Below are 23,740 nucleotides of genomic sequence, written 5' to 3' on the forward strand. Positions count from 1 at the left end.
GGGGGACCCCAAAAACAGCCCAATCAGGACTCAGTCTGCTCAGTCACTGGGGTGATTAGAAGACTAACCTTGAATCCTCCCTCAGTTATTTCAAATGAATAATCATTTATTTAGATGCTTCTGATATGGTCATGTTTGCCAAACTGCCTGTGGTTTTGTGGTAGGTTTAGCCTCCCTAATCTTCAACATTATTATACTGCGTCATTATTGTTACAAATAACGAGACAGACTCAGGTTGTGAAACAACTTCTGGCTGGGTTAAATTTGAATAAATACTTAAAGAACGAACTGCAATGGCCTCCAAACACAAAGTTATCTTGCATATTAACAATGCAACCCTATACATATTTACTCAGAAATAGGCCCCATTCAGTTCAATGTACCCTTGGGTAAGTGCATATAGCATGGGTGGGCAACTTGCAGTCCAACAACATCTGGAGACACACACAATCCCCATCAGTCCTCACCATTGGCTATGCTGGCTAGGGTTGAGGGGAGCTCCAGTCCAACAACATCTGGAGGGTCACAGGTTGCCCACCCCTGATGTATAGGATTGCAACATAAAGCTCGCTGATAATTATTGCTAGAAAGAAGTGGTTCCAACTGGATAAAACAAGCTTCATCCACTTAAGCATATGCTAGCTACTAGATGGAAGAACGAACCCTCCCGGTACCTTTCAAAAACATCCTTTTTCTGGGAAGCTCGTGCAGATAAAACTTTAAATATTCCTTTTGGTTTCTGAGTTTCAGGAACGTTTCTGATTCCCAAATGTGCCTACAGGACCAAAAAGTTTGGAGACCCCCGATATACTGATGACCAAAAGTGATGACCAAACTGTAGGTAGCTATGTTGGCCCATTCCCCAAAAGTCACTATAGAGAAACATCTTCATTAGGACCAAAATGTCACAATCATGAGTAAACTTTGAGGTTCTCCAGAATTTGGAAGCTTGCTCTTGACTTTGTGACATGTTGGTTGGTCCTAATACAAATACTGAGACAGAGAGAGCTGACAATGTGAAAGAATGTGAGGGAATCACAGGAGAGGGATGGTTTGGAAGAAGAAAGAAAAAAGAGGGAAGGATTATTTTCTTTAATTATTTTAATCTATTTGTAAGAATGAACGATGATTCCCTTGGCAGTCTTGAATGTGTCTCCGTGAGGGCCCAAGAGGGAGGGAGGTGGAGCTGCAGGCTGAGGTGGCTGAAACTTCACTTTCCTCACAGATAAACAATTCTTTTTACTATAGCCTTTTTTCTTTTACAAAAATCACACAACACATAGTTATTAAAACACAGCGGTATAGAACAAGCATAAAGCAAAATGCCATGTAAATATTATACACACGCACACGCAATTAAAGGGGCCTTAAAAATAGCACATCTAAACACTGGCAGAGAGTGGGCTTGACAGAGTTTCTGGAACAGGCGATCACCAAAAAGGCCCTTTCTCAATTTCCTGCCAACATAACTTTCAGAAGTGACACAGACCAGAGAGCAGGTGCTCTGAAGCCATTCCTAAAGCTTGCATAGACTCATATAGTGCAACCAAACCTTTAAAAAATGTGGCTCCAGGCACTTTAGGGCTTTAGAGATTTGTACCAGAAAGGAATAGACAGTGCAGGATTTGTGTAGTATGTGCCAACTGTCATGCCCCTACTAGCATTCTGGTAGTTGTATTTTGAACCAACTGGAGTTTTCAGGCTGTTGTTAGCCCAAGTAGAAACCATTGTCTAGCCTGGACTGCATGGGGTAACTGAGGTGAAATCTGCCTTTTCCAAATAGGGCTGCAGTAAAAAGGACTCCCGGCATCCGAGGTCTCCTGAACACCCAGATAGCGATGGGTCAGGAAGAATCTAGACATGACTCTTCAGGAGGGCGCAGCCCATCCAAAGTAGCCACACACACCTCTTCCAGATCAGCTGAAATGAGTTTGATATATTCCCCTACACAACTTTGAAAATGATTTATGTAAATCATCTTGTCACTGCAAATTTAAATATTGTTCTGTTGCTGAGAGTGTCATTCTATATGGAAGATTTTGTTTTGAACGTGACATCGAAACCTGAATTGAAACAACACAAACCTAAGAGCTGCAGTGCTGCGTCTGTGGTGTGGAATCCCTTAAATCAACCTTCCCCAACCTGGCGCCCTCTCGATGCGTGGGGACTACAATTCCCATGATCCCCCAGCAAGCGCGGCCCGCGTGCATCTCTGAGGGAGGGCGTGAGGAAAGAGTGGCCATGGTGGCTGGGGATCATGGGACGTGTAGTCCAACACATCTGGAGAGACACCAGGTTGGTAGGTAGGCTGCCTTAAATCGAGAGAGAGCAATTGCCACTGTCACCGTCCAAAAGCTACAATCGCTCCCCCTCCCCCACCCAACGGTAAGATTTCGAACGGTCGCTTCAGAGAGCGGAAAAAAGTGGGAGGAGTCAGCGCGCGAGCCTGGATGGTCTCCTCCACACCCTACACCCCACCCTCCTACCCTTCCTCCTCCTCCTCCTCCTCCTCCTCCCCCTTAGCACGTGCTCCTCAGGCATGGCAACCTCACTTCCGGCAGCACCGAGTGGAGTTGATGGAGGAGGCGTGCTGAGAGGGAGGGGGGAGAAGACGAAGGAGGCAGCGGTGGCGAAGTACACGGTATCTAGAAGAGTGAGAGTAAAAAGTAAACAACGCGCGTGCGCGGATTATCTCAGGCTTTCTCCCCCTCCCCCCTCCCCCCTCCCGTGCCCCACCCTTCCCTTAGCTTGCGAGGAAAAGCCAAGCAAGAGCGTTGGAAGTGGTGAGAGCGCGAGGAGGAGAGGGCGGGAGCGAAGTCCAGCTCGTGTCTTCATCACCGTCCGCCGCCACCTCCTCCTCCTCCTCTTGGCGCGCGCAGAGCTAGCGGCGGAACGTTAAAGGGCGGTGCGCGAGCACCTCCAGCCTCGTTCTGAAGCTGGAGGGGGGGAGGGGTCTCTTCTCTCCCCCCGGCCCCGCTTTTCCCTTCAGAGCTACGTTGAGTGTGTATCTGTGAGGGAGGGAAGGAAGGAAGAGGCGGAGGAGGAGGAGGCGGCGCTGCAGGCGGGGGCGGCCGAGGCTCGGCTTCCCTCACACGGACTTCCCGCTCGGAATGTGAGGCGCGGCGCGGCCCCCGTTGGCGCTGACGGTCCCTTGTCAAGCGCCGTCCCCCCACCAGCCGCGGCCTCGGGCTTCCCAGTGCGGGGCCGGGCGACGGACTGGCTGGCGGTGTGAATCTCCACGCTCCCGGCCCCTGAGGGAAGAAGGGGCGGCTCCTCGGGCGGCGGCGGCGGCAGCAGCTCTTGCTCTGTTCCTCCTTCAGCCACTTCCCCGCGTCCCTCCCGAGCGTGAGACGCTCCTCGCCCGCCATGAAGAAGTTTTCTCGGATGCCCAAGTCCGACGGTACCGGAGGGAGTAATAGCAGCGGCGGCGGAGGACCGCTGGCGGCGGGTTCGAGCTCTGTGGCTGGAGGCGGCCCGGCCGTGGGCAGCAGCAGGGTCTTCTGTGTAGGACGTTTCCAGGTCACCGTGGAGGAGCTGCTGGCGGAAGGTGAGCAGGGAGAGGATGGCTAGGATCTCCCTTTCGGGGGACACCATAGGTACACCCCTCGAGGTGTGTGTGTGGGGGGGGGGGCTTGGAAAACGCCTAACAGCCTCTACACGTCACTCTTGGGTTCCTGCAGGCTCCGTTGGAGTCGTAAATGCCGCTGACATGTTCTCTCTCCCCCCCCCCCCGCCCCAAACTTACGCTATTCTGATGTAAGAATCTCACACCCACTACGCCGGGGAAAGAGAGGTGCTACTACCAGACGCTGATGTCAACAAGACACTGTTTCATCGGTATAACGCACCTGGTAGGGCTGGCCGCCTTGCCTTTTTAGCAAAATCCCAGTGTTGCTCATCTAATAAAAGGCAAGCCAGGGTGTGTATACATTGGACTTGACTTTCGAGCTGCACAGGACCAGCGGGCTCTTTCCTGAGGGAGGTGTGAAGTGGGGTGTAAGTCCCAGCGTTGTATTTATCCTCTGGGAATAGGGGGAGAATCTTAGACACACTAATTAAGTTAAGATCCTGCTCCCTTTTTGTTTGGCCCGGAGACAGCCACCAAAAAGTCCATTTCAATTGGTTTTATCTTAGTGGGTTCTGTAGGCCTTTGGGCAGTGGAGTTAGGAGTTAAGTCCATTAATGGTCAGATTCAGACTCTGGCTGTAAGTATCTATTTCTTACTATTATTCAAGATATTTATAAGGGTTTTTTTTTAGAGCCAATCCCTTACATAGTGGCTTTTAGAAGAAGAGTGATACAAGATTATTAGACACTTTAGTGGTACCAAATGCATGAACAGTTATTTTGAATCATATGTTCTAGTTGCATCCTTGAGGAAAAGCTGTGGTGAAGAAATAAGTTAATAAGGCCCTCCTAACAGCCTGAAATGAAGGGGCTAAGAATACACAGGCTGGAAGGTAGTTCCATAACTGTGGGGCCACAATCGAGAGGACCCTGTCCCGCGTGCTTGCCAACCTAACCAGTTTTAGTGTCAGGTACTCAGACGGCCTCCGAAACAGAACGTAGTAATTGGGCATGGAAGTATGGTACAGGTGAAGGTGATTCTTCATTTAACCGAGTTCAGAATTGCTTTGAATGTTAACACCGGAATTTCTGAATTGGGCCTAGAAATGGACTGGCAACAAGTTCAACTGGTGCAAAAACGGTGTTGCATGCTTAGATTTTCTAACCCTTCTTAACTCAGTTTTATTTCTGATGAACATATTTAAGATCAGGTGCTGTGTGTGTGGAGGGAGCCTTCCCTCTTCAGGTCAAAACACAGAAACAAGCAGGAGTGTGTGTTTCCTTGGAGTTGCTCTGGAGTTAAATCACACTAATCCTTATGGGGGAACGGGGATGAGTGTATATTATGTGCAGTGTGTACTTGAGTTTGAAGGACAGTTGCTTCTTATATTACAGATTTCATTTAGACACGTTCTCAAGTCACACCTGTAATTAAAATAATGAAATTGAAAGGATCTATCTTAAAATAGTGGTTTACAGGAATATTCTTGTGAGCAAAAATCTAATTGGGAAGTAGTCCTGAAACTTTGGGTTTGACTATAACTATATACGTGTATTGCTTATCTTGCAGTAATTAAAAATGGCACTAGTCCTCAGGCAGAAGAAAGGATGCATTGCCTCTGCTTTTGGGACATAGCTTAATCTTATAAACAACTTGTTTTCTTTCCTGTTTTTATTTGCTTTGCTTTTCTGAGGAGAAAGGTGATATTCCTTTCCAGGTTTGCAAGCACTCCACTCATCTAGGGGCCTTACCACTGTACATAAATCGTGAGAGTCTGTTTAGGCGGTTTTGTGAGCACATCTGTCATTTATGACTATTGAATCCTGTAAATCACTTTGCTGTACTGAGACTTTTTCCTATCATCTACCCTGATGACATTGAGAAAAAAAATGAATATGTATTTTATTATTCTTAGTACTCATTTGCCAACCTACATAAGCTTCAAAGCCTGCAAGTTTCTCTCCTTTTCTTAGGATTTAAGAGATGCTCTTTATAAATAATGGCTGTTATTTGATTTATAACCCCTCTTCCTTCAGGGCTGGGATATAAGTTAAATCAAATGTGGAATCCTTTTTAAGGACTTGTTCCTTTTGGAGTATCTATTTCTAAGTTTGAGAACCGCTGATTTGTAAAATGTCTATAAAACTCTTATGGGCTTGTTAGAAGTATTAACCTAAAAACTATATCTTGTGAAGTTTTCTCAAAAGTTCCCTTCCCTTCTGTTGATTCACCTGAAATCCTATCCCCACTTGTAAATGCATAGACATCTTTCTACAAATATCTCTTCCTGTGGTCATGCAAATGCTGTCCTCTGTTACAGTCATAAATGCCAATACTTAATATAGATATCTTGTGTTCTTATTCAAGTTAGGAAAAAGAGGTAAAGAACATGTACTTTGAGCTAAATAAAATAAACTTCCTTAACTTGGAGCAGCTGAGCATTCTTCAGTTCAGAAATACTGATCTACTTCCTCCATGCACATAACACCATACATGTTGGATCTGAATTTATTCAGTAGAGCCCTGTTTCTCCCACTGCCTATATATATAGATATATACATACACACACACACACACACACACACACACACACACATATACATGCAGGCAGCACATAGGATGTTACGAGAAATGGGAAACGTATACATATATACATATATTCATCCAACCCTTCCTCTCTGCCTGTGGAGTTAAAGTCTCGAGATATTCCTTACTTATATATATTAACATTTTGTTTAGTAGGTTGTAATGTATTTTGCTATTGTATTTTATTAGTTTTCATTAGTAATCTGTGATCATACAGAAGTTCTGAAGTAGGTAATTAGCCCAATTATATAATGTTTGTGATTACCAATTTTAGTGAAGGGCCTCTTAGGGCATAATCTGCCACCTGCGAAATATGTAAGGAATGTTAGCACTTTTCTGTGATGCTCTGCAAAAATGTCTTCAAGTTGCACTGTATAGGATGATGCAGTTTATTCAATTTGAAGTTTAGAGAAGCAAAGCTAATTGTAGCAGTGTTTTTCAGATGCATTGTAAATAGTTAACTGAAAGTGAATGTAGCTGGCATGGATTTAATTTTGATAAGTTGTCCAAAGGGTATGATCCAATCAAAGTTAAGCACTTAAGTCCTAGTGACTTCAGAGAGACAAATTTAAACATGTCCCATTGAAATAACTGGAAGGTAGAGCTGCTTAGCATTGCCTGTATCTGCCTTGAGAATGAGGTATCTTAAACTCATCTTTCATAAATACGTTAGAACATTTTCAATTCCCTTAACTGGATTGAATGAGTTGCAAAGTAGTTCTGGGCAATTTTCTGTCTTGCATGGCTGACAATATTTGAGTTGTCATTGCAAAACTGAAACTGTATATGTTAAAATAAAGGAAATACTGATATGTGTGTGCATGAGGGCGATACGTTCCTCTATAAATGGCTTCTTGGCATTTGATGATCTCTGGGGTTCTTTAGCTTCAAGATTTATCTATGTCCATGTCTTCTTCCATATAGCTCACTTGCGTCACACCATGGCTGCCTTGTCATTTATTATTGGTTGAGAGGCTGACTTTAGTAATCCTAAACACTCCTGCGACTAAGTCTCATAGTTTGATGGGAATTACTTCTGAGTAGGCATGCATGGAATTGTGCTGTTAGTTGATTGAATTCATACATCGTTTATGGCTTCTTGGTTATGGTATTATTGGATTCGTTTAGAATGGCCTATTGCAGAAGATAAAGTTTACATTCCAGCTTGGTAAATAAATGCTAAGAAATTCAGTAGTGCTATGATGGCCAGTCCTGTGATTCTTTATAACTCTAGTCAGCAACATGTTTTTTCAAAAGGACCAGTTTTAGAAGGAAGAGAGAGCCAGTGCCTAAGCCATCACTCCCATGATGATGATGATGATGATGAGTTGTTTCCCACAGCAAAAAGCAGTTTCAAAATTACTTGTATACAAGATACATAAATCTATCATTAATATAACCAAGTGGGGTGGAGGATTCAATATAAAACCTGTTTGACCTGCCAGCAAGTTCTATTGTTGCAAAACCCACTTACATTTATACCTCTTTCATCTCCAAATTTGTGTGTTTTGTTTTGTTTATATATTTATATGAAGATTTATATCCCCCTTTCTAGTGTTTACACACAATTAAAACCAATTCTAAAATACAAGAACAGTAAATAAAAATAACTAAAATAAAACAGTCAGCTTCAGCCGATAATCAAAGACATTGGATAGGAAATTATCTTCCTGGTAAAATAAAGGCCTGCTAGAATAAAAACATTATTACCATCTGGCGTAACAGCAAGTGAGGGGGCCAGCTGAGCCTCATTGGGCAAAAAAAAATATCCATAATTTTGGTGTGACCACTAAGAAGCCCTTTCACTTGTCCACATCAGCTGAGCTTCCATCACAGGGCATAGAAGGACCTTTCCCCTCAATTTTAGGGCATGTGTAGGAAGAGGTTCCTACAGTGCTGACAGCTAGGAAACTATGGGGTTGGATTAGCTCAGAGGCCTTTAGTTGCAAACCCTTTAGTTGCAAATGGAGGGCTTTTTAAACCAATGGTCTCAATCATTATAACGCAGCTTCATACTTTCAGATGTTGTTAACCGGTGAAGAAACTGCTGCATTGTGATGCAGTAGCAAGTGAATCAATTTTTTAAATGCATTTCAAATTCTATTAGTAATCTATATTGGGTTGGATCCAAATATATATATGAGCGGAAGGAGCTTCCTCATTTGTGCTGTTGTACGAACTTTTGAGTAAATAATTATTGAACCTGTGTTGCAGTATGCTTGCAACTATGTGTCAGTACACACAGTGCATGCAGTTTCCCTGTAGAAAGTAAGCTCTGGTGGCTGGGGCACATACAGTTCCTAAATAGAAAGTCACAAGCACAGCTGCACTGTAAGCACTGGACTGAGAAGTAGGAACTAGAGGGAAGAGCTAGTGAAGCAAAATAAAGCATGTTCTTGTTGCTTTTGTTTGTTTTGTCTAGGATCTAGGCTCGGGGTCTCCAACCTTTTTGGACCTGTGGGCACATTTGGGAATTTAAGATACTGCTGTGGACACCACCACAAAATGCTGAATCAGTTGATTGCTTCTTTGGCATCTGCCTTTTGTGTCTATGAATCTTAGTCTGCTTCTTAATCAGCAAAAACATTTGCTTTGTGTGTATTGGACAACATCTCTTTAATAAGGGATTGTCTAGTTCAACTAATTGCTGGCAGTGCAATTCTTTTAAACATACCTTTTGGCAATGTCTAGTAGTTGCTTATTTTTATAGGGAGGTTACCTGCTTCATGGAAGTTAACAAATAGCGTAAATAGATTTTCTGTCCTCTTTTGACAGCTGAAAGACTGATACTGCAACATTGGAAGGATAAACACTCACCTTCTATAATGCAATGGATCAAGGACCTTACAACATTTTCAGTATTTGAAAGAGTAGCATATAAGATGCCACCTTCAAATGGATACTTATTTGGATGTTTGGTCCACATTTGTTGAAGTTCATGTATAATTGCTATATTTAATTTTGGGTGCCCATGGGCATCATATTAGGGAACCCTGATCTAGACATTGGACTGGTTTGCCACAAATAATGGGTTAATTAATTTGTTTATTAACCGAAGATTTGCCATGGCACATGCCTGGTGGGTTCTGCAGCCATTTTGAATATTTACTCCCTTATCAGAGGTTGCTATGTGATGTCTGAACCCAGACACTATAAGTTAATTGTGGATTAAATAGCCACAGTTAACCTACAATTAGTAGTTAGGTGAACTGTGGATTATTTAATTGACAATTAACCTATAGTGTCCAGGTTTAGCCGTCAATGCGGAATGTGCTCAGCACACACCACAGCAAATCATGGGTTAAACGTCTGATTTGCCACTGTTACATGAAAACTGTCCCAGGGCTGCTATAATGTTCGAATTTGCATTAGGAGAAATTCTGCAAATTGGCTTCTACAGTCGCTGCAGACAATTGTGAATTTGTGACCCTAAGGCAGAAATGACCAAGAAGCAGGTTTGGGAGTTGAATTCACATTGATTTGAACTAACCAGTCAATTCTCTGTCTGCCGGCTCTATTCACTAACACTTAACTGAGATGCTATCTGAAATATGGTGTCCTTTCTCTTAGTTTATTTATGACATTTGTATGCTATATCATAAAACATTACCTGGATGGCTTACAATAAATTTATACATCACTTAGAACAAATAGATTCCAATTTTCTACTTTGTTCTAATGGTTTATTGTTTAGCTCTCTGGACTTTGATGTGCAGATACGTTTGATGCTCTAAAATCTCATAGTAGGTTTTTCTTTTAGATCTGGTGTGTAGAACCTCAGTCCTGAGGTGCCATTCTTGCCCTGTAGTCTTCTTCATATGGCCATTGCCTCCTTTTCTTGACCACTGATTGTTGGTGGTTTCCATTCTGAAAGTTTGAAATGCTGCTCCTAAAGTTTTAGTTACTGGCAGTAAGAATTGTGAGCTAAAATAGACTTGTGTTGCTTTAGGCCCTACCCACCACTGGAACCCTTGAGAGCTTCTCCAAATGAATTCAGCCCTTGGGATGAAAGAAGTTCAATACCAATCTTTTAGAGCGAAGCAGCTGCATATGTCCTGGATGGGGAAAGCGTTTTTTTTTAACCTTCCTTAGATAGCTTTCCGTATTTAAATGGTCCCACATGCTGCTACTTGTCCCATGCTCCTCCAAGTGCCAACTGAGTCTTGGCCTGGGAATCCCTGCTGTTATCTTAATCACTGATTGGAGATAACGGGGGATTCTTCTCCTGGACTGGGAACAGGAGAAGTGACAGGCCCTCAGATGAAACCTCTATGGGTCAGATATTGACCTTCCTTCAGCTGCATTTGGTCTCTAAGTTGGAGGTTCTGCACCCTTGGTGTAGGGCAGTTTTAATTAAATACAATTGCAATTTACCTGAGAAGTTTACTTCACCTTAATTTTGGGAAGGATAGATTTTAAAATAATGTTTAAAAACTGATTTAAATATATATTTAAATCAAATTATATGTATGGACATTATTGTTGAGCTAAAGTATTTGCTTGCAACTAAATATGATAGTAGGTGTGTAGATGCCCTAATCTAGACCTTTAGTCATTTAGCCTATATTCCAATTGTATTATAGAATTCATATTGATCTTGGAAGGAACTACACATAAAAAATATCCCACAAATACACAAGGTGTTTTTGAGTGAGAGACAGGGGTGGGAAGTGTGAGAATTAAAATGAGGACTACAAATGTGCTAAATTAGTTTCAGTTTCTTATTCTTGTTTAGTGTGTTTTGAGTACCGTTTAATTGACATATGTTGCATCTTGAAAGGAACCCCTTTGAAAGAATTGTTCAATTTGTGGGCTGTATTGTTGCAACACACTTAAGTTAAAGCTAAAGATGCTGCCAGATTACTTTACCACCCCCAAATTACTTTACCAATTTGGGGGTGGGGGAATTTGTTTTCCTGCAACAGTACCACACCTGAATAGACTTGGGCCTTACATCAGGGATAAAGTAGACTTTCTGTAAGGTCTCCATAAGAAAAGAGGCTTCTGGAATACAAAACACATTTTGGAATGGGGGTGTAGAATTGTGGAAGATATCTATCAAAGTCTTCTAAAACATGAGCTCAGTGATTCAGCTCATTTCTAATCAGAAGTCACTTCTGGTAGTGGTAAGCTGTTGCACCCTACTGCTATCAATGTATAACAGCAGTTACTAGGAAATAATGTCAGAACTCTTTAGTTCTTGGATTTAACAACAAGATTACTGTTTTTTAATTAGAGGCATATCAATAGAGTGAAAGCTTGGATGTGGGGCATCAAATCAAGAACTGAGTGAGGTGAAGGCAGACAGCATACAAGAATTGTTCAAAGAGATTGAAGTTTAGGAGGAAGGTAGAATGATTGTTAGATGGCAAATGAATATACACTGTAGATATGCTGAAGCTAGAGATGTAAATAATAAATCACAGTGGAGTTATTGCAGAACTACATTCAAAACTGATCTAGCCCAAGAGTGTGAGGTATGATTTGAGAAGTCTTAGATTCAAAACTCTCCTCTGTCAGGAGCTCATTAGGTAGCCTTAGAAAAGCAAGTCATTCTGTCTCAGCCTCCCATGAGCAATATGTAGATTGGAGTAATTTATTGGGTTGTTACAACTTGAGAGAGCATCTGTGAAGCTCTTGAGTATTCAAAGGGCCAAGCTAAGGGTGCTTTCTAGATAGAGGTCTCCTATCACTACCAATCAGAAGGTATTGTGCAGCAATTCCGCCTTTTGTCTTTAGCAGATTTTCTGCCGCAAGAAAAAAGGTGGAAGAAGCAGTGGAAAACATGGAAGGGTTACAATTGAAAGAGGATGACATCTTCCCTGCTCTAAAATTTTGTGAATGAGACAGGGCAACATTGCAATAAAAGCCTTGTCTGCAAGCATTCTAAGTACAGCTGTGCCTTGTCTCATATAAGGGGGGATTAGCTTTAAAAAGCAAAAAAGGTATTTGGGTGAGGTGCTAGATATTCCCTATGCATACAGTTAAGTTTTTCCACGGATGGCGCTTTTCAATAGGCTCCAATATCAAATGTGTGGACAGCTAGGAGAAAAGGGCCGTTTGAATAGGGCCCTTTACCCCTGCTTTATACTTGATTGGGGCAGGTGTGCATTTAAGGAGATATGTCTGCTCCTGTTGCATCTTATTTGGCCGTATGATACTAAATAAATGTTGCTCTTCCCATATTAAGGGAGCATCTCAATGTGAACAAGCTGAGAAGAAAAAAGTCCTAATGTTCTGTAACATTTTGATACTTTAAAAATGGTTTATTACAGCATTACAGCCATCTCTCTATATTGTAAACATAGCCATTAAATATGACCTGGGGAAAATTTAACAAGTTTTATAACTTTGAGAAAACATTTCCCTACGTTTATAGAATCAGTCAGACATACAAATTGAAACTAACTAAAATGTCAAAAGGTTTGGGGCTCCGATATTGGCAGTTTTAATTAAAGCATTTAAAAAAACAGAATTCAAAACTGTTGTGGGTTTGCAGTGGATTGGCTTTAATGTCTCAGTGTGATCTAACTTTTAGATCACAGAAGACTTGTGTGGCTCTAAAATTTAAATTAGTAATGCAAGATAGACTGCAGTTCTTAGATGTTTTGAACTAAATCTCCCATAACTCCCGGCCATTGGCTATGTTGGCTGGAACTGATGGGAATTGTAATCCAAAACACATGGAAGGTATGAGGTTGCTTTTCCCTGGGTTAGAGCATAGGGGTCCAAACAACTCTTTCCCCAGGTAGAATCTGTAGGTAAATATTTGAAAAGATCCCTGAGCTTGTCATACAAAGAGCAAATCTGCTCTGTCTTGACCAATGAGTAAGAGTAATCTGTGTGCCTCTAAATCTTAGAGGTATTCAGTAGCAAAGCCCAACAAATCAGATCTTTGTGCAGTACTGTGTTGGTTCTTAGAATACTTGTCTGATCTTTAAGATATCTGATTTTTATTTACAACTATAATAAGTTTCATACTTGAATAATGTATTTGAATGCTCTTAAATTTTAGGATGCTACACACTCACTTTAAAACAACCTAAAATTTATAGTTTGACCATAAACAAGTATTCCACTTACTTGGGAGTAAGCCCCATTGAAATAAAATGAGTCTTCTGAGTAGTCATGTATAGAATTGCTCTGTGAGGCATTTTAGAAGTGCTTTTTGGTTGCTTGAGGTGATAAAAATCAGTTCTTCATGGTTTCTGCGTATCACATACATGGTCTCTGCACCTGTGTGTGATTTCGGGAAACTTCTACAACTGAGGAACTTTGACAAGATAACTCCCCCACCAACTCAGTCCATGTGTCCCTAGTGGGTTCTCGGTTATTTAGTTCTCTTTTGACCACCGTTGTGGTAGCCTTGTTGGGGAACATGTCTGCATTCAATCAGTCTAGCCCTGCTGAGGATGTGTCTGCCTATACAAGTGTTGGGGTTGGAATTGCCCATAGTCTAGCTCAGACCTCACAAGAAACAGAGTCTTGTCTAATACAATCTGGTCCAATCTGCCCACTGGGCGGGGGTGGGGGAGGGGAATGATAGCTCCAGTATCCCTTCCCCTCACAGCTAGCATGGAAAGAACTGCGCTGGCTGCTTTCAGAGGTCAGGAACTCAACCTCGGTTTTAGTGCATGGGGCGGGGAGGAGACTTGTGGGGCCGGGATACGAATTCTCCTGAGGCCCTTCCAACATCCTTCCCTCCCCCTCTGTTGCGCCTTGGCTAGATGGGCAAAAAAACTTGTCTAGCGAAAAATGCAAAGTGAGAGGATGGGAGAGAAGGAAGCTGGAGAGGCCTCCGCCGTTCCTCCAGCCCTTCATAGGATGCTTGTAAGCCTCTGAGTTTGGGGGTTATGATCGAGGGTACAACCCATAGAATTGCACCCTAAAATATATTGTCAGTCTAGTAGGTAACACTTGAGTAAAGGATGATAGAGAAGTGCAGTGCAGCATTCTGAAAAATGTCTGGGTTGTCCAGATGTGATTTTACAATTCATTAAGATATTTCATAAAGTATATTTTTCAGAATTAGGTAAGGGAGGTGCATGAGGAAAGGGGATTGATTACAGAAAAGAGCATATTAATGTATATATCCATCACAGAATAAACAGCAAAAAGATAAACAGGTGAAGTGGACTCTACTTCACAAAAGGTTATGCCATAATAAACTTGTTAGTCTTTTAAGATGTTTCAAGCTACTCTTTGCTGCAGCAAAATTAACTCTTTTACCTCTCTAGAAGTTGTGTCCATTATAGATGTGCTTTCAAAAATCTTGACCAGAGCAGAATGGAGAACTTATGGATCAGTAAATTGAGGCATGTAAAATTTTCATAGTTCTTTACATCTACAGACTAGAGAAATTGTCCTGCTGGCTTACATCTACTGTCCTGCCATGTGCATGCTTGTTCCACTTGATTTTATACAGGAAATGTAATTAATTGATCCTGTTAACTTTGTTTTAATAGTCTATAATATACGTTCACTATACTCTTTGTAGAGTGTTTCATCTTCTTTCTTTACCATTTTCAAAAGCTATGGGAACACAAGTCTTAGCTATCTCCCTCAGGCTTCCTTAATCAGAATTAGAAAACGGAGTAGAAGTAATGGCTTTCTAGCACTTAGCTTTTGTCTGCTATTGTATAAGAGGAGCTGTATCAAACCAAAAGCCTTATATAGTCCAGAACCCTGTTTCTCATAGTGAAAGAGATGCAGTAGCTCTCACCTCCTTGTTTCCAGCAACTGGTATTTAAAAGCATGTGGCCTCTGGGTAGTATATAGCCATCATGACTTGTAGCCATTTTTACTCAAAGGTAAATCCCACTGGATTCAATGGCGCTTATTTCCAGGAATGTGTGTAGAAGATTGCAGCTTGAATAAAGAAAGCTGCACACTTATAGAACTTGTACTATGTTTAGTATTTTACAGATGTCAGGTGTCTGAAAATGTAGCTCAGCAGTTTCAAAAATATAACATAAATGTTAAACTGCTTTTGCACATTATAATTTTAGTTCTTACTGTATAACTACATATGCAGAAAGAACGTGTCACATCGATGTATGGCATGACTTGACTTGAGTGTCATGTCAAAATTTCTCATGGGGTGCAATGCTGTGAATAGAACTTGCAGTGTGGGGAACTACATTTTACATTATTTGGATGCATATTTTAAGGAGATAAAAGTCTGATGTCTGGGTTTTGCATAAACTTGAGTATTTCTCCAGGTTTTATAGTAAGGAAGGGATTAAGGGTAGCTAAAATGCCCTCAGTTCTCTGGTAGAAAGGGTTTTGTTGTATAGTAGATCCTTTATACCACATGTGGGCAACCTGCTGTCTGTGGCTATTCTTTATGTGGTCTGTTGAATCACTGGGTGCCTTGCCCACTTGCCCTACTGCTTAGCTGGTCAGCTTTTATTATTATTGCTATTATTTACATTTCTATATCACCCCATAGCTGAAGCTTTCTGGGTGGTTTGGGGGGCAAAAAGCAGATAGTGTGGAAATGGCAGTCCTGATCAGCATCGTAGTGTGGGGGTTGGGAGGCACTTACATTGCTGAGAGGGGGGATTTCTGTGATGTGGGAAGAGGCCTTTACCTTGCCTTCTGCCCCTTGCCCAATGATCTTGATGAAGATAATTGCAGCAGGGAATTAGCAATCTTGAGCAGGATTGCTGTGGGGAGTATTGAGTTTAAAGCTTCCCCTGGGATCAGGATCAGGATCACTGAGAAGTAGCGGGGGAGAGTTCAGAACATTTCCCTCCTCTCATTGATTCTAATCAAGATAGCTGTTTTTCCTCTACTAATAGCAATGAGAAAACAAGGATCTAGGTCAGGATTTCTGGGAGAGTGTGTGCACACAGGATTGTGGCCCTTGGGCAAAAAGATCGTCTAGCCTTGTGCTCTTAAACTCTTAATCCCCATAATTACTTTAAATATTGAGCAATTTGACAACGTTTCTTATATTTTACATAGTTATATAAAAACTATTGATTCCATTATTGAACAAAGCTCAGTGTACAATTTTTTTTCTTGTCTCGCAGAACAAAAAAACAACTCTTTGATATTTTTCTGATTATTGCAATATAGAATCTGGTACTGTGATGGATTTAAAGGTCTCTGTGTTAGGATATGTTGCCACCTAATGGTAAAAGAGTAATTATGTAGATCTCTACTTCAGTCGTTTTCAGACTGCTCCGTGGAATCCTATTTGTTTCTCAATGAGAAGATGAAAAATAGTGTGCAAGCTTTCTGAAAAACAACCTGCCCAACCTTAGTGATCTAGCCTTGTAACGTGCAACCACAGCGGGCCAATTCAGACAACACTCTAAGCCATGGTTAAGCTTCTAACCCTTTTGCATGTTAGTGAGTGGGTTTAAACCATAGTTATGTATCCACCATGGTTTGGTTCACATGACATGCTAACTCAACGCTGTTCAGATGACACGCTGAGCCATGGTGGTTAAGCATTTTGAGCTAAACATTGTGGCTTAGCATATCGTGTGAGCCATGACCTAGCATGTCATGTGAACCATTCCTAACCATGGTGGCTTCATAACTACAGTTTAAACACACTAACTAACCATTTGCCAAAAAAGGGTTAGTGGTCTAGCAATGGCTTAGCATGTTGTCTGAACAGGCCCATGATGTTTAGCTCAAAATGCTTAAATACTGTGGCTTAGTGTGTCAGCTGAACAAGGTCATTGGAATGTTGTGTTTTCTGGTGCACATTTTAATTTGTTTATTTTATTCAAAGATGTGTTTATTTTATTTATTACATTTTTTATACTGCCCAATAGCAGTATATAAAAAAATTAAAACCATAATAAAACAACCAACAGGTTAAAAACCCAAATACAAAATACAGTATAAAAAGCACAACCAGGATAAAACCAGGCAGCAAAAATGATATAAGATTAACAGAGTTAGAACAGTAAAATTTAAGTTAAAATTAAGTGTTAAAATACTGAGAGAATAAAAAGGTCTTCAGCTGGCGACAAAAGGAGTACAGTGTAGACGCCAGGCGGACCTCTCTGGGGAACTCATTCCACAGCCAGGGTGCCACAGTGGAGAAAGCCCTCCTCCTAGTAGCTACCTGCCTCACTTCCTTTGGCAGGGGCTCATGGAGAAGGGCCCCTGTAGATGATCTTAAGGTCCGGACATCCTTATAAAGAATTTACAGTACTTAGAGCAGCTTATTACAATCAAAATACCACAATCAATTATAAAACAATATAAAAACAGGCTCAGAAAATAATAATAATAAAGCTCTAAATAGGGTTCACTATATGAAACCGTATTTGTACAGGAAGACTAAAGCTTACTGAAAAAGTAAAGATTTCACCAACTGATAGAAAGCAGCAAGGGAAGGGGCGAAATGAGTCTCATGGGGCAAAGTATTCCATAATGTGGGTCCAGCCACTGAGAAGGCCCTTTCTCTGCCACAGGCGAGATACAGAAGGGCCTCTCCACCAGATTTTAGGGAGTGAGTATGTTGGTAGGGAAAGAGGTGGTTTCTAAAGTATCTTGAACCCAAGCCATTTTGATCTTGATAGGTGATCATTAACAATTTCAATTGTGTTCGAACAAATTTGCAATTAGTGCACCTGTTACAGGATGGATGTAAGATGGTATTGTGGGTAGGCTCAGGTTTCCATGTTCTGAACCAATTGAAGCTTCAGAAGACCCTTGAAAGGTAGCCCCATGTAGAGCATATTGCAGTAATCCAATCTGCATTTAAGTAATGTTTTGGTTCATTTAGGACTGCCAGGTGGTTCTTTTACAGATGATTTAATCCGAAAATAATTCTCTTACGATAGGAAGCTTGAACTATTTCTCTAGCTGAGTAAGTGTAATTTGTGCTAAAGCTTTTGTCCCTTATTTGGGCTTCAATTTTTTTTTGAGAATTTTAAGCACTTTTAGGTTCAAATTTCCTAGACATTTGGTAGGAAATGTAAATACAACTTTCTTTCAGGGCGGGTTGATCAAGGTAATATAAAATTAATGATCAAGAGAAAAGACTGGTTTAAATCATTATGTCAAGTTCCCACTGATACTTAATATTGTTTAAATGCTACAAATTCAGATAGTACAAATCTGATCACTAAACCATGTTATTTCACATCTAAACAGAGTATTATTTACACATGGTTTCATTCTTCTGTATGTCACATTGCATATTTTACTTTCTTTCTTTACCCATATAGCACATGTCTTTAAAATGTTCTTATATAGAGGGAGAGTTCGAACAACACAATAGTCAACCATGTGTTAATAGTCAACTCCATGGTTGACTATGTAGGAGGTACTCCCCACACATCATGATAATAATTGACTGTGAGTTGACTCTTAACACTTGGTTGAATGTTGTAGCTGATCCCCGTTCACTCTCACCCCTTCTCTGCCCTCCGATTGAATGGCAGTGCAGGTTCCCATGAGAATCCCCCTTTGTGCTGGGTTCCCCCACTATTAGTACCTGGCAGCTTGCGAGAGCCTGCATGGGCTCTCTCGGCAAACTGGAGTCACACTCTGCTCCTCCAGCTCTGTTGTGCAGCCGTGCTTCCTGAGAGGTGCACATCCCATCCCTGGGTGGGGTGCTACAATCGTTGGCTCCCCAGATGCTTCCTTGGAGGTGCATTTGCCCTCCCTGGGTGGGGCGCCCTGATATCCACAAATGCGCTTCAGAATGGAAGCCCGTTTGTGGATATCAGGGTGGGGAGAGGGAAAGCTGCAGGAGAAATCCTTCCATCCGCCTCAAATTCTCCTGCAGCTTGACTTTACATGTCAAGCTGCTCAAGAAATCCTTTCACTTCCCTCGCCCCACCCAGGGATGGCAAGTGCATGTCCCGGGAAGCACGTGGGGAGCCCCCGATTGCAGCGCCCCACCCAAGGACAGGATGCGCTCACCCCAGGAAGCTGACATATGTCTATGGAGCTCCGCTGGGCAAGAGCGGCAGGAATTTATGCTGCTCTTGCCTCACGACTCTTTAGGCATGTGAAATGGAGTCAATGGAGCCTGCCACATATTTTTCAACTGTTCATGTTGTTGATACTTTTCAGCCCTAGGATATGGACAATCTAGTTTGAGGTTCACCATATGATCCTTGCCCATCCTGGCTGTTCAAATATGCCAGAGCTCAGTTGGAGATATTTATTTATTTATTATTGCATTTATATCCCACCTTTTTTTCCTCCAATGAACGCAAGGTGGCATACATAATCTTCCTTTTCTCCATTTTATCCTCACAACAACAACCCTGAGAGGTGGGTTGGGCTGAGACTCTGTGACTGGCCCAAAGTCACCCAGTGGGTTTCCATGGCTGAGTAGAACCCGGATCTCCCGACTCTCAGTCTGATACTTTAGCCACTACATCACCCTGACTTCAGATATGGACTTCAGAGGTGGTTAATGTCCCTTCGAGGAATGGTGTGGTTCCTACTGGGGCTGTCACACATAACACAGCATTCAGCAGCAAATGGTGGGTCATTTAATCCAATAGAAAGAGAGGTAGGCTCTAATGTGGAAGAGTAGAAAAGTTTTAAAACCTCTCTTTTTATTGGTTCTACATAGTGTTTTTCCTTCATCATTTTGACGGGTCATTTAATCCACAATTTGCTGGGGATGCATTGATTGTATGAGCCACTTCCAGATTGCAAAACAACTCATGAATGCTCCATAAGATTCTTAATCACATGGAGCACCTTCACAGATATAGGGCACTCTGCTTTAGATCGTCACCCTACACAAGTACAAAGGGATGGAAACTCTTGAGGAGGGGTGTTGGGGCTAGAGTGCTCCTTCTCCTCACATGTTGATTCTACACAGATTCTCAATGCCCAAATAGCACCAGTTTAGAAACTTGAACTGATACAAAATGTGTCTACTAGGAGCTGGGTGATAGGATTGTGTGACACTTATATTGTACCAGTTGCACTTGCTGACAGTGTGTTTCTGGGGCCAGTTTAAAGAGCTGGTGTGGCCTTTAAAACCCTAAATGGTTTGGGTCCAGTTTACCTGAAGGACTGCCTTAAGCCATACTAACCTACTGCACTTTGAGATCAATATCGGTGGCCCTACTTGAGTGCCTGCCTGTCATAGAAATTAAGTTGGCAGGCACAAGGGATAATGCCTTCTTGGTAGTAGCTGCTTACTTGACGTTTTGATTAGATTATTTTTAGCATTTTTTTAATTTTTATTTTGTAGCTTTAAAGTTTGTATGGCACCTTGGAAGAGTTTCTCCTAAAATACAACTTCTAAAACTGAGGGTAGTAAAATTAAGGATAATTAGAATGCTGCTAATAAATTTACTGTTTTTAAATAGTGAAACTTCAGTTGTTTAAACAGGTGAACTTGTTTATGATTTAGTCTCTGTTCTTTCAGGTGGCTTTTCTACAGTGCTCCTTGTGCGCACACATGGTGGCATCCGGTGTGCATTGAAACGAATGTATGTTAATAATGTGCCTGACCTCAATATCTGCAAAAGAGAAATAACAATAATGGTAAGTAAAATCATTGTTACATTATGAATTTATGCATTGGTTTGTGATTTTAAATGTTTAAAATGTGAGTTTGTTACCTCCGCTCAGGTTACTTTGAAAGGCACGCATGAGCTGCTAGATGGGGCAGTATATTACAATTTGAGGAAAAAATACACTTTAAAACAGCATTTCTCGTGGTGGGGGAAATATGTACTCCAAGATTCTAGATTAGTTCTGTAATTTATTGTTATTGTCCAAAAAGAGGTTCAAACATATTTCAAATGTGGGTGCTGTGAGTGTTTTCTAAGATATGTGACAAGTCTTCAAACTGTATTGTAAAAAAAAAAAGCTTACTAGAGGTTATCATAACGTTGAGAGGCAGCACACAAATTACTCATGTTAATTTCAGTGGATTATTGTGAAAGCAATAGTAAATCTTTAGTTGTCTACTTTTTTTAGATCTTGGACCTACCTTAATCCCAACCTGTAACATGGGGCCCAGTTTAATGTTGTAATGCATATGTCCCCTGCTCAGTTCTCTCACTACGTTTTTCCCTTGGTATCTTTCTCAGAGCTCACCTACATTTAACAGTTATTCATTCTCCCTAGGGATCCCATGGAATTGTGGTTCTGGTGGTGAGGTAGAGATCTCTCAGAGCTTTACCACCTACATCAAACTGGTATTATTTGGAATGGAGAAGTCATGACAATTGAACTAGTATAGAATTAGTATAAGTTTTTATTGTAAAGATTCTAAATGTTTTGCAGTCTCTCCTCCCATAACCACCTTTCTACTTAAAAACTCCAAAGCCAAATGTTGTGCTACTGGACCATCTTGAGCCAAACGTTAACCTACTTGAGGGTCTTCACCCACTAATGTCAGGGTTTGACAAATTAATTCAGGAGAGACTACTCTGAATTGATTTACAAGTCCTTTAGTCAAGATGATCATGAGAAGCAAATGTTCAGGAATTTTGGGATGCTGCTCTGATTAACTTATCCCATTGGCTGGTCTCATTGTAGTTCTTTCCTGATTTTCTCTACTTTTCCCCCAAACTTTTTTTTTTTTTTAAAAAAACAAGCAAACTAAAAAACCCAAAACTTCTTTGCACTTAAGAGTGTTTTTCCTGTTTCAGAAAGAACTATCTGGACACAAGAACATTGTAGGGTATTTGGATTGTGCTGTCAATTCTGTTAGTGATAATGTGTGGGAGGTGCTGATCTTAATGGAATACTGTCGTGGTAAGTAATTTTTTGTAATTTTAAATATAAATAGTTCCAGGAGAATTGAGGGGCTACCCACTTCCTGTTTCATTTGCTGGAGCTCCTGCACTTCACCTCTTTGAGAAAGCAGGAGCAAAACGGGGCAGCTACACCTTATTTATGTATTACATTTCTCCCCATTAACACTGTTCTGTGTTTCCATAGTGCTGTGCTAATGGTGATTATTTTTTTTATCACACAGCTTTCAGAAAGCAGACCTGGATTGAACAGGACTGTATTATGGGGGCTGCAGGTAGTGCTGTCTAGTCTAGTTATTCCGTCCTGCTCTTTCAGAAGCTTCCCATCTAAGAGCCTGATCAGGTTGACACCTTAACTTCAGCAATACTGCAGCTTCAGATGCTTTTGGACTGTTCTCTGGGAGCGATTATAGAGTTGATAGCTCTATAATACTGCAAGGGAGAATGAGGCCTCTCTAGGGGAGCCTGAACTAGATATAGTTTTGGTATTCTACCTAACTATAAATGGACTGTGTTTTCAGTTAATTTGTTTTCATTGTAGAAAGTAGAGTGTACAATTCTATTCTGTCTTTGAAATGTTGAGGATATTTAGTCCACTTTAAATTCCAATACACATCTCAAATGTCTCTAATGATCTGTGAATAATCTTACTGAAAAACCTTCAAAGAGCACTCCTGAACCAGTGTAAACATGCCTTTCCTGCTGGGACATTATTGCTTTTATTTTGTAAAGTGCCATGCATAATGATAGTGCATAATAATAATAATAATAATAATATTGTCTCCCTTAATTGGTATTTAGCTTATGCAGTGCTTCGCAAAGGAGATCACTTTCATCAATGTAGGCAGATGCCTGGAGAGATTTTTTTGCTTGGTAATCAAAACTGGTAAAAAGAAAAAAGAAAATTACTTGAAATTGGAGACACAGGCCCAGTTTGCATGACAGATGGGTTCACTGTGGGTTGTTTAACCTCTGATGGGCCGTTCTGTATGCCTGGTGCCATTTTGAATATGCAACCCCCAATTGGGGGGTTGTTGTGTCCAAACCTGGACACTGTGGGTTAATTGTGAGTTGAACAACCCTCGAGTAACCCTAATACAAACCGTTGGTGAGCCCAGTGTGTCATGCAAACTGGATCACAGTGCTAAACTTGAAGGTACTATCCAGCCAAATATGAATACTTTCATTCCCATTTCAGTTGGGAGTGTGAAGCATGTGGTTAAATTTCTCCATTGAAGTCAGTGTGATTTATGCCCAGTTCAAATGTAGAGACAGCCCATAGGAATGAGCGTGCTCACTGCCTCCTACCTGCTTGCCACTTCCACTTTACATCTGGTTTCTCAAACAACCCAAGGTTGTTTGATGTGATGGCAGAACCTATATCTCTGGGGTGTTGAGGACAAACAACCCCGAGTTTGAACTCATGGTTTGTTGTTGGGTTAAAATTCTGGGTTATTTGTCCTGCAATGACCCAGAGTTCTAGGTTCAGATGGCGCATCAAACAATCCAGGAATGGGAGGTTCCTGGGTTGTTTGAGAAACAACCCATGAATTGCCATTATGTCAAGGGGCTTGGCATTTTGACCTGTTTCACCCCACCTAACCTCGGAGCCTGATAAGCCTGCTGCCTGAAGACCTGTGCTAGAAGGAGTATTTGGTGGAGAGGAACTAACATCAATGGTGTGAGCATTTCCACCTGCTTTGCCCCACCCACTCTCACCATGTGCATTTCATCTTGGCTAATTGTGGAGAACCCTCATGTGGAATGGAGATTTATTTATATATTTTAATATTTCTGCATTATGCTTTATTCTTTCCCTGTTTATTGCTCAGTTGTTTATTTTATTTTATTTGTACTGTTTTATTGGAAATTG

The 23,740-nt window shown here is 41.3% G+C and overlaps 1 protein-coding gene across 3 annotated transcripts in view; it reads left to right on the forward strand.

The window, feature by feature from the left end:
- Nucleotides 1-2,874: 2,874 nt before the first annotated feature.
- BMP2K (BMP2 inducible kinase) overlaps nucleotides 2,875-23,740 on the forward strand; it is a 70,871-nt gene continuing 50,005 nt past the window's right edge. For 2 of the 3 annotated variants that reach the window (XM_063135288.1, XM_063135290.1), the window contains exons 1-3: nucleotides 2,875-3,547; nucleotides 20,529-20,647; nucleotides 21,763-21,868. In XM_063135288.1, the coding sequence (XP_062991358.1) occupies nucleotides 3,367-3,547; nucleotides 20,529-20,647; nucleotides 21,763-21,868 (406 nt within the window). In that variant the 5' untranslated portion in view covers nucleotides 2,875-3,366. The remainder of the gene's footprint in view (nucleotides 3,548-20,528; nucleotides 20,648-21,762; nucleotides 21,869-23,740) is intronic. The other variant, XM_063135289.1, reaches the window with a different exon arrangement.

The sequence above is a fragment of the Elgaria multicarinata genome, chromosome 10 (genome assembly GCF_023053635.1).
Source record: "Elgaria multicarinata webbii isolate HBS135686 ecotype San Diego chromosome 10, rElgMul1.1.pri, whole genome shotgun sequence".
NCBI lineage: Eukaryota > Metazoa > Chordata > Lepidosauria > Squamata > Anguidae > Elgaria > Elgaria multicarinata.